Source organism: Bacillus rossius (assembly GCF_032445375.1).
Source record: "Bacillus rossius redtenbacheri isolate Brsri chromosome 9 unlocalized genomic scaffold, Brsri_v3 Brsri_v3_scf9_2, whole genome shotgun sequence".
NCBI lineage: Eukaryota > Metazoa > Arthropoda > Insecta > Phasmatodea > Bacillidae > Bacillus > Bacillus rossius.
In genome coordinates, this window is record NW_026962013.1 from 21725926 (window position 1) to 21740463 (window position 14538).

At 38.7% G+C, this 14538-nt stretch overlaps 1 protein-coding gene across 1 annotated transcript in view; it reads left to right on the plus strand.

Annotated features, from left to right (window-relative positions):
• LOC134543279 (disks large 1 tumor suppressor protein) overlaps positions 1-14538 on the plus strand; it is a 719411-nt gene that overhangs the window by 225719 nt on the left and 479154 nt on the right. Inside the window, exon 4 of the mRNA XM_063388189.1 lies at positions 8893-9045. Within this exon, the coding sequence (XP_063244259.1) occupies positions 8893-9045 (153 nt within the window). The remainder of the gene's footprint in view (positions 1-8892; positions 9046-14538) is intronic.

The following is a 14538-nucleotide window of genomic DNA, read 5'->3' on the forward strand; positions in this document are numbered from 1 at the left end:
TCTATAGTGAGTTTGCGCGGTATGTTTTTGCACAGAGGCCGTATTTTGACCAAAATATTTTTGTTTTAGTAAAGTTATTAAAAAATGTAACACAATTCCATCACTGGTAAAGAAAGATGAATTCACAAACACCCAGTAAACAAGCCAAAATTAGCCTATGTCAAATGTTAAATGAACAGACAGATCAAAGAATTCCAGTGGAAGTAATTAGTCAATTCACTGTGTTCGTCTGTGCTGTGATACGGAAACTTTTTCTGTGCTGTCTATGCGTTTTACGTTTGACATCGGCTGATTTTGGCTTTTATTCTGCGTGTTTGTATATTCATCTTTCTTTGTCCTTTCTTCAGATTTTCTTCATGACACGCAATGTGTCCAAAATAAATGTTCAGATTTAATCTACGATTTGAGGTCGCCAATAAGACGGCTTAATAGCATTTTAAAAAAACGAATGGTGGTTGGTGGTCGTCGGCAGGTAATTTGCGCCTCTCACACCCCCACTTTTTTTTCCCCACTTTTCATCCACTTCTCGGGCCATTCTCCCGCGGCATTTCGATGGCATTTCGCCACGTTTCTGCGCAGAGTTTTGCGGGTGTTCCTTCGCGGTCAGTAAACCCCCCCTCTCCATCTACCTCCTCCCCCCCCCCTACGCAGGTAGTCGCTGTGCGCCAAATAGCTGTTGCTCTGCGGCCCTCCTGTGAAAATACGCCCACGTCTCCGAGGTCTCGAAACTTCGCATTTATAAATTTATGGGTTTTCTTATCGAGGTGGTGGACGTAACTTTCCGAAAGATATTTCTCTTGGCAATAATAACGAAATGGAAAAAAATTCTTACAAGTAAAATGTTTTTGGAAACTTTGTGTAGTATCTCAAATATTTTTCTACCATTTTTATTAGCATCGAGGATGAAAAGCTTTTAATATCTTTTAAATAACTAAACAAGTCGATCTAGAATTTGAAACTTTAAATCAATCTTATTATTTAAGAACACAATTTTCTCAAAGAAATATATTGTCACTTTCATCCAAGCCACTTTGTAGGTAAACTGCTGGGGTATGGGTAATAACGCCTCGACCTTTATCGGAAAGATTTAGTGGTTGGTGACTGACAAACGAATTTGTATTTGTAGCTGTAAGGCTTCTAATTAAACTGGCTTATCCGTTCATACACTCGATTTTACAGTTTTTTTTATTAGAGCTGACCTTGGGGGCCCACTTGAAAATCCTACAGATTTGCGCGCCCGACGTTAAATCTGTAAACGTTTACTCAGCGTACGCTTGTAGAGCTCCGGTTTTGGTTAGAAATATTGCTATATCTTACTGAACCATAATATATATTTTTAATTTTTAAAATGAAACATAGCCTTTTTTCAATTTTCTTAACTCTGTGAAAATATAAGTACAAATAAAAAAAGTAACAAAATCAGTTGCACTCAATTTATATCCGCACTACGTTATCTCTTGGGTGTAAGTTTATTTCGTCCTGATATGCATTTGTTGCAAGATATGCACATATCTATGGTGTATTTGTTTACTGTTATTTTAAAATATTTTATTATTTACTTTGTAATTTTTTTTAAATAAAACGTAGCCTATGTCAATCTGTAACTATGTAGCTTTATAACAGTGGAATAATTCTTGAAATCAGTCCAGTGGTTTTCGAGTTTACTTCGGACTAACAAACAAACTCACTCTCTCTTTATAATATTATAATATTAGTATAGATTTGTGTAAATTGTTATTCCATTTCAAACCCACAACATTTCTTTTACGCGCTTGAAAAATTGCTTGTTTCTTTTGCTGTATTCGAAGAACTTAATTTCATCGTTTTCTTGGGTTTTAAGCCTGAAACTTTTAATACTGCCCTAATTTGTTTGTGCTTGTAACATTCTCATCCGAGAGTTCACTTCGTTTGAAATGTTTTTTCTTGAGAAGTTTTGTGTCATACTAAAGTACGAAATTTCTAAGCGGATTTTCGTCCGAGATTTTTTTTATTGAGTTTCGCCAAATTTTCTCTGCGTTTTTAAGCAGGCGATCTCTTAAGACGTGAGTCGAAAGTTTGTGATCTTTGATTTTTTCAGCGGTCTTTTCTTCCTTATAAATCTCGTGTTATCCCTCTCTTAAATAAAACGGCGCTTCGTGTTACAGCCACACAAAAAAAAATGGTAGCCACGTGATCGTTTTTCTCCGGCTCTCGCTAATCAGCAGTGAGCTTCGTGTTTATCGCCAATGAAAAATGCCCTCACCCATTTAACACCGTTGACCTATTTAGAGTTTTTTATCTTTTTTTATCTTAGAGAATGTCACGCCACAAGGTGTGTTTTGATTCGCAAGAAAGATATATTATTTCGCGTGTCGCTAACCTGCGTCCTACTTTACGGTTTATGTAAATATGTAGCTTTTTTTTTTTGTTTAGTTTTTGGGCATGGGTTGATATCTTCATTCGTGAGAGTATTTCTCGGACCAGGAATTTCGATAAACGGGAACGCAAGAACTGTGCAAGATAGTGAAGGCGATTTAGTTAATGTAATGTGGGGCAAAAGTTCTCAGTCGTATTCATTCCTACGAAAGTGATGTTGACAAGAGATGTTCGTTTGGCACGGACGCACGTAGAAACAGTCAGCTGGGGTGAAGAGCGACATTTGTCATCACCCTGACGTTTTATATTCTTTTCATACTAACAGAACTCATTAACTATAATTAAATGTAAGTCAGTTGTTTTTAAAACGTCATCAATCAAAAAAAATCAATATCTACATCATAGGGTTTTCTTTTCATTGCCTATTAAATGACAACTGTATCAGCTGTTTATGACGTGGTTTAAAATCGGCGGTCCAGCAATAAACGTACTTTACAACGGTAGCAGTCGCGTAGCTGGCCAGCTACAATAAATTGCATAGTTACGAGGCATACGAGCAATCCACTTTGTCTTTTGGCAATTACGTGGGCGTTAAATGCATTTCCAGTCTTATTTGAAACAGCGAACTTGGCCTTAAATGTTTACTATGCCATCAACATATCAGGAACTATTAAAAAAAGAAATTAACATACTTCTTCTAGAAACAACGGGACTCGTGCCAGAAAGTGTCGGGAACTCTTGAGAGGTGTTTATTTAACATGAAGTTAAAACAGCTGTCTCAATGCATAATGTACGTATTCTGTTACTACACAGAATGTATCCAAAAGAACACTCCCATTTTAAAACAGACTTTGATTTTACTCTTATAGTAGGACAACTATACGTCAAGCTAACAAATTTCACGAATGTTCCATTTTCTCTCTTTCCTGGTGGTTCCCATAGGTAGAGGTTGGCATTTTCCGCGAAAAAGTCTGACCGCTCATTAGACTCTAATGCGAACTAAACGCGTCAGCAGTTTCTTACTTCTGATTGGCGGTCTTCTGCAAGAAAAGTCATTGCCTTATTTGGCCGGGCAATTCAAGACGCGTTTAATTACGCACAAAATGGCTGTGATTCGTGTTCCGATAGTGGGCGTGCACCTTGGAGAAACTCAGCCAATCAATAAACACATAATATGCAATAGTGTTTAAAACACATGGCTGGTCTCGAAGTCTTGAGTTGAGTCATCCACAAATCTCTTTAAGAATAAATCTATGTCGGTGAGATGGGGTTATCTTGGTTGAAAAGGGGAAGGGGGCAATGGTGCAATTCCAAATACATACACCTCTTATGGACGATTCATCAAATGAGGAAGCTCATCGTTAAGCAATGGTCGATTATTCTAATGAGGGCCATTGCGGTGATGATCCGTCTGGCTCACAAAACGAATGTCCCATAAACCGCTTGTAATGGCGGAAAAATCCAGTCCCGGAAAATGTTTAGCTACGATATTCCCCGTAACACTATGTACAGAAAAAAGGAAAGCTCAGTGAGTAAACCTCATCTTCGGAAATAGTGCAAACTTTTGGGAAGGCACTTTCATGCTCGACATTGTTTGGCCTCGTATCTAAGTACAGAGCTTGAAGGATCTATATCGTATCGCGTCTGTCTGCCCGGAATGAATTCACAATACTGCACATGTCGATGTTCATCATCGCTCCGAAGGGCTTTGTACCATGGAGGTATTAGTCTATGGAGTGGGTGTCTGTTCTAAATTGAAGTCACTTTGGTTATCAATTGGTTATCGAAATAAATCTTAGCTGCATGAAGACTGAAGCTGAAGCTTGTTTAATAGCCTGAAAGAAACACGCTGGGAAGAATCGTAACAATTCCGTTATTAAGTCATAATAGTTTAAATGCCAATTCAGAAATGAATTGGCGTTAAACTTCACCATTGCAAAATATTTGCTGTCCAAATGGAACTTCACTTTTTAACATGTAAACGATAGCATACACACCAACCCCCTATCTTCTTGTCTCCATAGTTTGTACCAGTTGAATACTGGATGGTTTATACTTCAAATAAAACATATTTCCCAGGGTGCATTGTAAAATCTAGAGCAATGTTTTAGGGTCGTTCGTTTAAAAATTATACCCTTTTGGATTCGGGTGAATCTTTTTCATGCATGATGTACTGTGGCTAATTTTTCTGCACTACCATTCATGTTCTTAGATTTATTTACTGATCTTTGAGTTTTTCGTTATTTTATTTAATGCAGAGATGTTTTTAATTTTTTTTTGTGCAAATTATTGTAACTAACTTTTACGTCCATGTGACTTAAACTATAATGCGGTACGTTTATAATTTCTTAATCATTATATTTAACTATTATAAATGAAATTTATATTTTTAGTTCATCTTTGAACTGATTGATATGTTACCCAATATATAAGTACTATCTTTAATTTCATTTAAATTTAATCACATGTAAATTACATGGAAGATGAAAGATTGATAATTGTTTGCGTAGATTTTATACCATCATTAATCTATTTCATAGCATCGATTACAGCAATTTGACGTCAAGATCTTTTAAGTTTAAAATAAATAAATTTGGAGGAAAAATATCTTAACATCGTTTGATTTCCTCAAATTTTAAATTTCATGGTAATTTAGTAAATTGTAAGTGCTTGAAGCAGATTCTATATTTTTTATGTTAACATAAAGCTAACATGAATAAAACATACAACTGTAGACGCAAGTTTTACATTTCTGAAGTAAGCACTTATATGTACGAAACAGAATCTTTGTAAAGTCACAATGTTTTTGTATATCTAGTTCCCCGGTTGTTTATGGCAGCTTATTTACCGGCAGTGACGACGTAGAGTGAAGAAGTATGATGGCTAAATTGGAAACTTGGGAGGAACTTCATTGAAACGTAATTTAATAGAAGTTTGTCAAATGTAAATGGAATCAGTTTAGTAGTGGTTTTTGGTAAATTAAGTTATTGCATAAGTGTGCACGCTGTAGAACATAAATTCAGACACATTCTTTCTCGAAGAGTTTTGAAGATTTTCAGCAACGAGCATTCCCATTATGTGAATTTTATGTGCATTAAACTTGTTCCTTTCCCAAATACATTCAAACACGAAGAAGAAGTATAATAACAACAAACGGCTTAAAAGTTGGTAGTAAAAATAAGAGCATATTAACAATTCTAATTTTCCCTGAGGATTTTGTACAAGTCTCTCTGTTATCCTGGTTTTATTCCAGTTGGCTTCTAAATACATATATGCATTCCTGTCCGAAGTTAATATTTCTCGGCCATCATTAGTTTTTGCGTGTCCGTAACGTTTTTTTTTTTTTTTTTCAAGGATGCTACATATTTTGGTTCGCGAGTCGTAATGTTTTCCAAAGGTTTGAAATTGTGTAAATTTATAACTAGTGACTACCTTTTTAACGAATATTTTAGGCAATAAAATTGCTGATTTTTACTACCATACTCACTGTTTTGATGTCATCAAGGGGGAGAAATAACATATTACTAGGGGCATGCGTAATACGCGAAATAATCTGCTCGCTCATTAGACTGCAACAAGGTATGTCCGCTCTAGCGATTGCTCCCTTGTGATTGACGGCCGTCTGCGAGAGAAGACATCACCCTGTCTGGCCGGGCCATTCAGGACGAGTTTGCCTTCCGCACTGGATGGCGGTGATTGATGCGCTGACAGTAGACATGCACCTGAGATAAACCCAGCCAACCACGAGAGACAGAAAATGCTACAGAGTTTTAACACACAGCTGGTCGGAATATCTTTTCGCGAAAATTTCATGGCCCTACATATTACCGTTCGATATGGTTCATTTACGGGTTAGACAGAATGTAAAATGGAGCTCGGAAATGATCTGGCAGTGTTTAACGTCATACAGGTGAGCACGGGGGCTTAAGGTTGACGGAAGCTCCGAGGACTCGGGGTACCGACTCGTTGCCCTTGGCGGCCGCCTGGCCGGGCGCGCGAACTCTCGCGGGCGGGGCGATAAGGGCGACACTGACTCGCGCAACACGCGCCTCTTCGCCTCTACGCGCCGGGCACAGAACAGGCGTGCGGTCATCCCGTCGGTAACGTGTCTCTGTGGGACTTGAAGCGGCGACCCTATCATTATATAGTTGAGTTTTAAAGATAAAGGTTCCCTGTACGACTCCGTGTCACTTACAATGCCGTGTGTTCAAATTTTTTTCATACCTAAAAATGTCCGTGAAAACAAACACCCGTTTTTAGCCTTTTCCGCTGTCTAAAAAAAAATACCCATTATGGTCGAATCCATGGAACGAAACTTGTATGTACAAGTGCAATGGCTCTTAAATGCTATTCGAAATCAGACGATTATGGTGAGTCTCGAGCTGTTTTTATAAAGCGCGTTAACACCTAGAGCTCTGCACGCCATTTGGCGGCCCAGACAGGCGGCCATTTTAAACTTAAACTTGAGTCACGCAGCAGTGTTTGGATCGAACCCACGACCCTCGCCATAAGAGCGAGAAGTATCAGTGATCACACCTACCGAGGACCCTAGAACACACTTTCTAAACGTAATTATTTTATAATCGTGTTGAATTGGCTTCGGATAGTAAGCTGCATGATGAGAGTAGAATGATATGCGTGGTTAATTTTTCGTCCCGTATAATTTTTCTTTTAGACGCATCGTTCCGCAGAGAAAACTTGAAATGCAGAGGTACGACCGCGATTTGGGGCTAGTCTGCCATCGTGTTGTCATACTTAAAGTTCGAATCACTTTGTATTTTAAAAAATTAACGTGTCTATAAGGGTCATAACAGTACTAGTACGAAATGGAACATTGCATGTGACAGAGTTATGCTGGCGCTTTCAGGAAACAAACAGCAGAAACAAAGATGGTGAACATTGTTTCATCCAGGATTGTGACCTCCAGCAGAAGAAAACAGGCATCACATCATAAAAAATGGCATATTCCAAGATAGTGGACTTGATGTCATATAATTACATATGGCGGAATCCAAGACTGCGACAAGTTCTAGAATCCAAGATAGCGGAAAGTTATAAAAAAATAAAATTCCAGAATTCAAGATGGCGGCCGGGGTACACGTCACCCAAAATTGGGTGGCCGAGGTCAAAGGTCACGGCATTGGTCATCAAAGATGGCCGCCGTGATGTCACAAACCAAGATGGCGGTCGACAATCTGCTCCTGCCGCAGGAAGAACCAATATATTTTCGTGTCGCGGCAGCGTGGTTTCTCTCCCGTAGCGATGACGACTGCTCTCACTGTATTGGTCGGTGCCCTTCTCGAACACAATACTAAAAGTCTAGCGTGCTGAACGGAGATGTGGCGGTTTTCATCGAAGCTCTGCAGTTCCTCTCTGCGTTGATTCGAATCACCCCTCCTCCATCATCAATCCAATTTCCTGTGCCTTTTTTTTTTTCCCCTTTCGACTTCCCTCGACCCAGTAAATGTGTGGTGTCCGCCAAAGTTGATGAACCCCGAGCGAGGTACAACCCTGGGTAACGTACGGTATACACGCCACCTGTCCGTAAACATTTGTGAGTCTCACATTAGATTTGTAACATCTAACCTCGGTAACGAGCAGATTCATGTGTTCTCATGTTGCAAATACACTTATGATATGAAACTTGGACACGGAATTTAACGGTGAATTCTTTAAAATAATACCGAGCGTTATGAATATAAGCAGATTATGTTTTCAACTACATTTCTTGACGCGAATCACACGTAGTTTCCGCAGCAACGCTGGAATTCGCTGCCTGATCAGCTACGTAGACTATCGAATAATTCGATTTGTAGACCGAAATTTTTTAACTTCATATTGAAACGACTCCACTAATAGTGAAATGACTTGAAATAAATACGAAACCCAGCTTTTGACGTGATTTTCTACAAGGAATTTTATTAAAATTTTCCCATCTTATGAAAATTCATTAAATAATTAATACTCTAAACTTTCCCTTCGGCTTTGTCAATTTCAGTTCACGCAATCCACCACAGATGGCACCACTGTGGTTGTTACACATTTTCGTCCCTTGACTTCCGTTACATTCACGAAATTACTCCCAACAAATTTCATATACCGATAGCTAAGATGTTATACATCAAAAAGCCGAGGATGTTTGTTGTCGATTGCAGTAGCCATTCTTTTTTTCACAATGGTTATACTTTTGATTTAACCTTTATCTGAACAACTCTTATTTAGATCCATCCGTTCCACAATTACACGGAAACGGATCACTTACGCGCAAGATATTCACGTTCCAATATCCGTCTGCCGCTTCCACAACAAGGGCGTCCCCCCCCCCCCCTAGAGCCCTAGAGATTAAAAAAAAATGTAGCCAAATGCAAAAAAAAAACATACTTTTCCCACAACTTGCCGTCCCCCCCCCCCCCTAGGCCATCGGCTGGTCATCGACTGGCGACGCCCTTGTTCCACGATGCAGGGAAAGGTAGTAGGTACATACGGACACCAATGAGACTGGACTTCACGGTGAGGAGAATGCTCGCGTGTTTGCAGAAGACGCGCTACATCGCGGAGGACGAGCTGCCGCCGCCGCCGTCGCCGCCGCAGGTGAAGGAGGTGGCGTCCCTGGACGGCGTCCCGAGGCCCGCCGCCCCCGCCCCCGGCGACCGCATCCTCGCCGAGGCCTCGCGCGACGGCCTCCACCAGGTCAGTGGCTCCAGCCCCGCTCCTCCTCCTCCTCATTGTCATCCTCGCCCTCTTCTTTGTCCTCCTCTTTGTCCTCCTCGTCCTCCTCCTGATCTTCTTCGTCGTCCTCCTCCTTGTCCTCCTTGTCCTCCTCTCCTTCCGCCACGTCTTCTTCCTTGTCTCCTTGTCCTCCTCCTTATTGTCATCCTCGTCCTCTTCTTTGTCCTCCTCGTCCTCTTCTTGGTCCTCCTCTTTGTCCTCGTCGTCCTCCTCCTGATCTTCTTCGTCGTCCTCCTCCTTGTCCTCCTTGTCCTCCTTGTCCTCCTCTCCTTCCGCCACATCTTCCTCCTTGTCTCCTTGTCCTCCTCATTGTCATCCTCGTCCTCTTCTTTGTCCTCCTCTTTGTCCTCGTCGTCCTCCTCCTGATCTTATTCTTCGTCGTCAAACTCATTCTCCTCGTCCTCGTCCTCATCGTCCCCCCTCCACCCCTTCTTCCTCCCTCCTCCCCATCATCCTCCCCATCGTCCTCCGTCTCCCCTGTTCATCGTGCTCTTCCTTGTAATCATCCCCGTTATGTTCCTCTTAGTCATCCTCCTCTTTGTCCTCTTCGTCCTCCTCCATGTTCTCCCTCTCCTTGGCTTCACCCCACTTGTTTAGATATTTTCCCAGAAACTTTTATAATATTTACATAACTTTTTTTTTCCAGCGTGTCTATGTAACTTTATACAAATTGTCTCACTTTACTACACACAAAAAAATATATAGCCTGCAGGTGAAAAACACAGACCCAGAATGGTTACTGGTTAATTTTTTTTTTCTATTTTTCAGCTAGCTAGTAGGTACATAAAGGTTTAAAAAAAAAATTGTACCTTTGTATTTTTTCTCCATGGAAATAATAAAAAGCAAGAAAAAAACTACCAAAACTTCCTACATTGCAGCATAAGAAAAGCTTTAACAGTGGATCGTTGTGTTTCCGCCTTACCTACATTGCAAGCAAAATATGGTTGTAGGAATAATATTTCGTTTCTGTCCGCGCCATACGTCTTCTTGACGGGTGAGAATTCGTTGTGCCAACATGTATTACCACAAAATAATTCCAAATTTCTGCTTCGACAACACTGCGATTAGCTACGATTTATAAAGTTAATTATGCACACAATTATGTTTCCGGTACTGTCTGCCACCTTGTAAATTGTACCACAAAAAATGTTCTGTTGTCTTTCATCTTTTAATTTTTTCTCGGTGTCTTCTGTGAATAATAGCGCAAAGAAAAATCCAAACGATGTGGTCGAATCAGTCTGAACCCAAACACCCACTGCAAGCTCCAAATCTGTTTACCAAGTCACACAAGGTAAACACTTGCTTGTCCAGATGGGACCTGACCTGCATATTCAATTTGAAACACAACGGAAAATAAAATTACTTCATTAATTTTTAAAAAAGATGGCAGAACATTAACAAGTCCAATTATCATTGATTATTTACATTTTATTTTCAAGTAAATATTTCACTTGTAACTTTTTTCAAGCAGGTGTAATATATTAATCAGAATACATCCATTTATGTTGTTTTATGACAGCCAAAATTAAATTAATTTTAACCTAACAAATTAACAACTTTCAAATGTTTGAATAATAATAAAAAAATATTATTTAACCAGACCTAAATTTAAATATTGATTCTATGTTCAGGTAATTGGAGAGCCAATGCATTATCCTTCTGAAACAAATACGGCCACCAAAACTCTAACATTTATTGGCACAGAAAGCGCAGAAAAGTGCCAAAAATTGCAACAATCAAGAACTATCATTAAGAGCCCCCATAAAAAACTGTTACTTTATCGTTAACAGACACATCATGCCAAAAAAAAATCCAAGAAATTATATATTCCAAGCAAAATAAAAACTACAGAGCAGAAAATTAGATTTAGAAAATTTCTCATTGGCCATCACAGAAATTTAACAACTTTAACAAATTGAAAAACTACCGTTATTAGTTCTCCGAAATTCTTCCTGCATCCTCTCGTGCTCCTCTTCTCACTCTTAGCGATGTGTCGGCATAGTTGTTCTCCTCGATGTGTCTCTGCATTAACTGCCAAAATCCCGAGCATATACGTCCCTAAATATCATTCTCCTTCCCCCCATATTGTCCCTCAATCCCCTGGGAATTAAGAACACAAGATAATCTTCAAGATTGTTCTAGTCAATTCCTTACTATTCTGATACATAGTCCGAACAATCTATACATAGACGAGGCTCCGCTTTTATTTTTTTTTCTTACTAAGCTGTCGACCTGTCCGGTTGGTACCCCCGAGCGAATTTGGTTATGTTGGCAGAAAAAAAAGTTCACTCAACCCTATACTTTAGTCTGTGGTTTGTAGATGAAATGTTTACCGTTTTCGCAGAACACAGCAGTGCCTGTCTATGACTCGTGAGATCGATACAAAGTTTTTTTTTATCTCCGACACCATGCACAAGTAAGGTTATTTATACTTCGTATAACATCCTTAAATGTTTTCGTGTGGATGCATGAAAACAAAACATCGTACACATGGTCACAACGCAACCCTTCTTGTTGGCAGAAAAGTCGTGGTACTAAAGTTCGACTCCAAAGGGCACTTCGACTTCCCTGTTTCTTCGTCCCTGTTAAGTAGTCCCTGGAGATCTAGCAGTGAACTGGATTCAGCGGACGGAAACAAAAGACATCCCTTTCTTTTCTTGCGTTGCCGCGTGATGCAAATTAAATTTCCGTCAAGGGGTAGTCATATTTTTTTTGTCCTCTTTTTCCCGTTGCAAACCTTCGTCCTTTCTTCTTCTTTTTTTTTTTTTTGAGCTAAATTAAATTTTAAGAAACGTTTCTCTGCCGACGCATAGAAATTGAGGAAGTATGGAAGTGAAACTTTTACTTCCTTCTCTTCCCCAGCTTCTTCTCTTTCTACGCCTGGCCTTAGCTTGTACACGGTTAATTGAACACGTTTGAAAGCTATTATGCTTTTGTTTTTCAGTTACACGCCCGTCAGTTACTTTTCAAAATAATGTAGCTAGGCTCTGTTAAATTGTTTCTGTTGATGAACTACCTGAGTTTGTAGTGTTATAATACTACAAAATATGATTTGGCAACGTTTACTGTAATTTACACAAAAGGAAAATGAATATATTAGCCCATGGATTAGCTCAATTTATTCCATCCAAACTTCACTGGATGTATATCAAAAAGTTTTCAAGTTAAATTATTTGTTAATTTGGGAATAGTTCCCCATTTCAAAAATCACTCAAGAGAGAAACCGCGGTATACTTACCTTAAAAACTGTTTAAAAATTAAGCTTTTTAAGTGACTGAACTTAAAAAAATTTAAACCTACATATATTGGCCTTAATAAAAATAATATTAGTGGTAAAATTTACATTTTTAACTTTTTAGTGTCGCATAAATAAGCAGAATTGAGCAAACGAAATTATTTAATTTTACCTATCCAAAAACTAAAATAGTAACTTTGTCAGCTAATTTTTTCCATAAAAGTCGCTATATATATTATTCATGCATTGTATATTCATTTTGTCAAAGTTAATCTACTTAAAAATCCAACAAATTTAACAATGCACAACGTTTAAATGTAATAATGACATGAAACGTGTGTTATCCACTTAAATAGCCATGTAATACTCGTATCATTCATTACCCCTGTAGTACCTAGCTCGCTTCATTCAGTTTTCAAGCTCATTTTCGTGGTTTGAACTCTCCTTAGTTTAAAAGCGGAACTTGCGGCTTTAAGCCACTCTCTCTCGCTCCCATTTTCTCTTTCTCTCTTCTCTCTTTCTCTCTCTCTCTCTCTCTCCCTCTCCCCCTCCTCTCTCTTAGTCTATGTTCTCGTGTGTATTTTTATCTCCTCTGACTATTGTTGCAAAGACGCGTCCCAGAGTTGGTCCCGTGAAGTGGTAATGGGGGGGAGGAGGGTTAAGGTGGTAGAAGGTCTCTTTTCTTTGTTCCTGCGCCATTTATTTTTATAACAGACCGAAATCCCGGCTGTCGTGAGGAGCTCTCCGTGTAAAATAAGACCGCTGCATGGATGCGATTAGCCCAGATACAGAGGTAGTTTCTCTTTATAGCCTTCGAACTTCAAACTTTTTAATTTTCTTCATATCGTCTTGCTGCGGTATTTTTTCAACGGAGCGGTGTCATCTCTTCGCCGCCCAAAATGAATGTTGCGCGAATATCAAACATACAAATAATTTTTTCTGAAGTTAATGCAAGGAGCAGTTATTATTTATGAAATTAAAATTCGCAAAACACTCACATATATGTATATATATTATATATACTAGTGTGTGTTCCCGTGCGAATAATATCACACGGTGATTTTATTAAATTAATCACCACATAATGTAGTAAAAACTGTATCATCGGCCGTTATATAGTTATTGATTGTGATAGAATAAATAAATTAGATAATCTATGTGCTACATAGTAGTATTGGTAGCAGTGGGTGTTGGTTGAAATGGAAGCTGACCTTATATTGGTTGTACTTGTTTGTGGGAAAAAAAAAAGTGGTTTTATTGTTTTATATCTCCGTCTCCTGGCATCGTAGTGAGCTAAAATTTATACTAGGTATTTAGCTTTATCCTAAGCTTTTAAACAAAAAACGATTCATCAAAATCAGCGTATAGTAGTTTTTGCGCGATACTAGAACAAGCAAACAAATATTCAATAATAATAAAGAAAATCAATTTTAAAATTCCTGTAATAAACTATTTTAGTTTTAACTTTTTAAATTCAATAATAAAAAATATCTCTATAATGATACCATATTTATATGGATTAACAGCGTGGTTTTTTTTTTTAAAAAAAAGAGAGATAAATACATTTGAGATCGCGTTGTATTAATATATATGATTATTTTATTTTTAACAACTTTATGGTTTAAATGTTTTTAAGTCAGCGTCATGCAGCCTGTCTCGAATCCGACGGTTCTCAAAAGCAGTAACAATGTGCTACGGTATCCTTCTGCCACTTTTATTCTGTCGACCGTGTTTGTGAACAACTTCGTGTGTTCGTCAAAGTTTATGAAAGAAACTTAAGTGTTGCTTTTACTAGTGACAGATGAGCAAAGGATACTATTACTTTTGAGACCTGTAAACAATATGAGACAAGTTACGTAACACTGAGACTGCTTTCTTTTCGGAAACATCTCTCTCTCTATCTCTCCCTCCTTCTTAATCCCTCCCCCTTCACTCTTTCCCTGTCTAGAGTTGTTTTTTTCATGCTTAAGTAACACTGGACGTCACACAAAACTGAACTCGTTCTTAAATGATTTATCTTTGACCCGGGTAAGTTTTTTTTTTTAAGTGCGTGAGAAGGAGATTCGTGTTTCGCTGCACTCTTTACGTTCCGTTTTTTCCCTATCAACTGACGCGATTAAGTTTGTTCCCATTGTAGATGGTTGAGTGGGAGTTGATAAGGAGCCAGAAACGTCTCGAGTAAGAATAAGAGAAGGGAGGAAGCTTGCTATCGACGGTAT